Source organism: Nannospalax galili, unplaced genomic scaffold, assembly GCF_000622305.1.
Source record: "Nannospalax galili isolate Female #2095 unplaced genomic scaffold, S.galili_v1.0 scaffold371, whole genome shotgun sequence".
Taxonomy (NCBI): domain Eukaryota; kingdom Metazoa; phylum Chordata; class Mammalia; order Rodentia; family Spalacidae; genus Nannospalax; species Nannospalax galili.
In genome coordinates, this window is record NW_008331606.1 from 2,688,668 (window position 1) to 2,690,804 (window position 2,137).

The 2,137-nt window shown below is 40.8% G+C and overlaps 1 protein-coding gene across 1 annotated transcript; it reads left to right on the forward strand.

The window, feature by feature from the left end:
- Positions 1-894: 894 nt before the first annotated feature.
- LOC103728784 (olfactory receptor 10A7-like) lies at positions 895-1,875 on the forward strand. The gene has a single exon (XM_008826770.2). The coding sequence runs from the start codon at positions 895-897 to the stop codon at positions 1,873-1,875; it is 981 nt and encodes a 326-aa protein (XP_008824992.2).
- Positions 1,876-2,137: the final 262 nt, after the last annotated feature.

The window sequence follows — 2,137 nt, forward strand, 5'->3', positions numbered from 1 at the left end:
TGTAGTCATTATCTCCTAATGTCTGAAAAGTGCCGTGGAGCAAACATTTCACTTCTCAAAGAATGACTTCAGAACCCCCAATTTAAAGTGAGAACAAAGAGTATATGTTTGTATGAGTGACTACCTCAAAATGTGTGGCCTGTGTGCATATACATGTATTTGTGCTTGCTTTGGTATGTGTAGTATGAATCTGACGCTTTCCAATGTTCTCTTCTAAGCTATTTTCACAAGAATAAATTCCAGCATGTTATGCGGGACTATTTTAAAACAAGAAATCCTTCTTCTCTTTCAGGATGTACACCTGGTTTTCTACAACCTACTCTGCCCAGCAACTATACAAGGGACAGAAGCACTGAACAAGCACGAATGGTACTATAATATCAACGAAATGGTTCTCTGCCTCAGTCCTGGCCTTTCAACCCTCAATTCATGTTTTGCTCAAGAAGGTCATACATAGGAAGTGCTATCTGCTCCACCATTTCTTTAAATTGTTAATATCTAGTAAGGATTTTCTTCTGTCCAAAATGACAGATTCTGAATGTGGTCTCTATATATCTCCTTTGAATGTAAATATGGAAATACCAACTTGCTTCCAGTATGACTGCACTCTAGATTTAGGGGTGTCAACCTGCTTTCAATAAAATTATTCCTTTAGAGGTGGGGATAGATTTTCACTAAGCTGTTCTTTGTCCTATTTAGTTTCCTCATTCCCATTTCACACCCTAGTCAGATGACAAGTCAGGTGATTTCTAGAAAGTTTCCTGAAGAAGAATTAAAATGGATACCATAAGGAACCGTAGCCAGAAAAATGCCTTCATTTAGTGTAGAGCTCTAACCACTTTTAGAAATGGACAGCATGTGGAACCTAAAGTGGTACAGTCACCTGACATTGGTATGGAAAATCTAAGCATACCTGAGGAACTTGTGTCTGCAATGGGACCAGAAAACACTACCACGATGGTAACTGAGTTTATTATACTAGGATTTGGGGACCTCAAGGAACTGAGTCCCTTGTTCTTCTTGGGGTTTGGTATTGTCTATCTAGCCACTGTTTCTGGGAATCTTCTTCTCATGCTGCTGGTATGCACTCAACAAGGACTTCAGACTCCAATGTACTTTTTTCTGGCGAACCTCTCATGCTTGGAGGTCTGTTACACAACCAACATTGTGCCCCGAATGCTCATAGATTTGTTAAGAGAGCATAGAGTAATCTCCATGATGGGCTGTATTGTTCAGTTATACTTCTTTGGGGCCCTGGGCAGTACTGAGTGTTATCTACTGGCAATAATGTCATATGACCGGTACCTGGCTGTCTGTTGGCCCTTGCATTATCCAACATTGATGCATGGAACTCTATGTGTCAGGCTAGTAATTGGTTCATGGCTTAGTGGCTTCACAGTGGCAGCTGCATTCCAGGCTGCTATGCTATCCAGTTTGACTTTCTGTGGTGGCAATGAGATAGACCATTTCTTCTGTGACTTGAAACCTCTGCAGAAGCTCTCCTGCTCTGATCCTCATCTGGTTAACCTGGTCTGCATGAGTCTAACAGCTTTGGTAACCCTAGTCCCTTTTGGACTAACTTTAATGTCGTACTGGAAAATTCTTTCTGTGGTTTTGCATATGTCTTCCATGACTGGTAGGCAAAAGGCACTTTCCACTTGTTCTTCTCATCTGGTGGTTGTGACTTTGTTTTATGGGACCCTAATCTTGGTCTATGCTGTACCCCTGGTTGGCCAGATGCCAGCTCTCCACAAGACGTTTTCTTTGCTCTATACTGTTGTCACTCCCATGTGTAATCCTCTTATCTACAGCCTCAAAAACAAAGATGTCAAGGAGGCTCTGAAGAAATTGAGGAATGGACTCTGTGATTTTTAGCTCCATTCAACCACCTAAAATGATAGCTATCTTTCAGTCATCAAGGAAGTCTTAGTGAGATTAGAACAGCACAGAACACATTATCATTTTTAACTCCAAGTGTTCTTTAATCCCCAAATCTCACAATTTTAAGGAAGACTTTGTCTCAGTCTTCTTGTTGTATAGTTGTCCTTGAGAATCTTCACTGCAAGAGGGGACAAACACTTGCTAGTTTATGGGAAGAAAAACATACTGAGGTATATAACATGTAATTGATGCACAC

Coding starts and splice junctions, on each gene's coding strand:
- LOC103728784 (XM_008826770.2), top strand. CDS start 895: ATGGAAAATCTAAGCATACCTGAGGAACTTGTGTCTGCAATGGGACCA.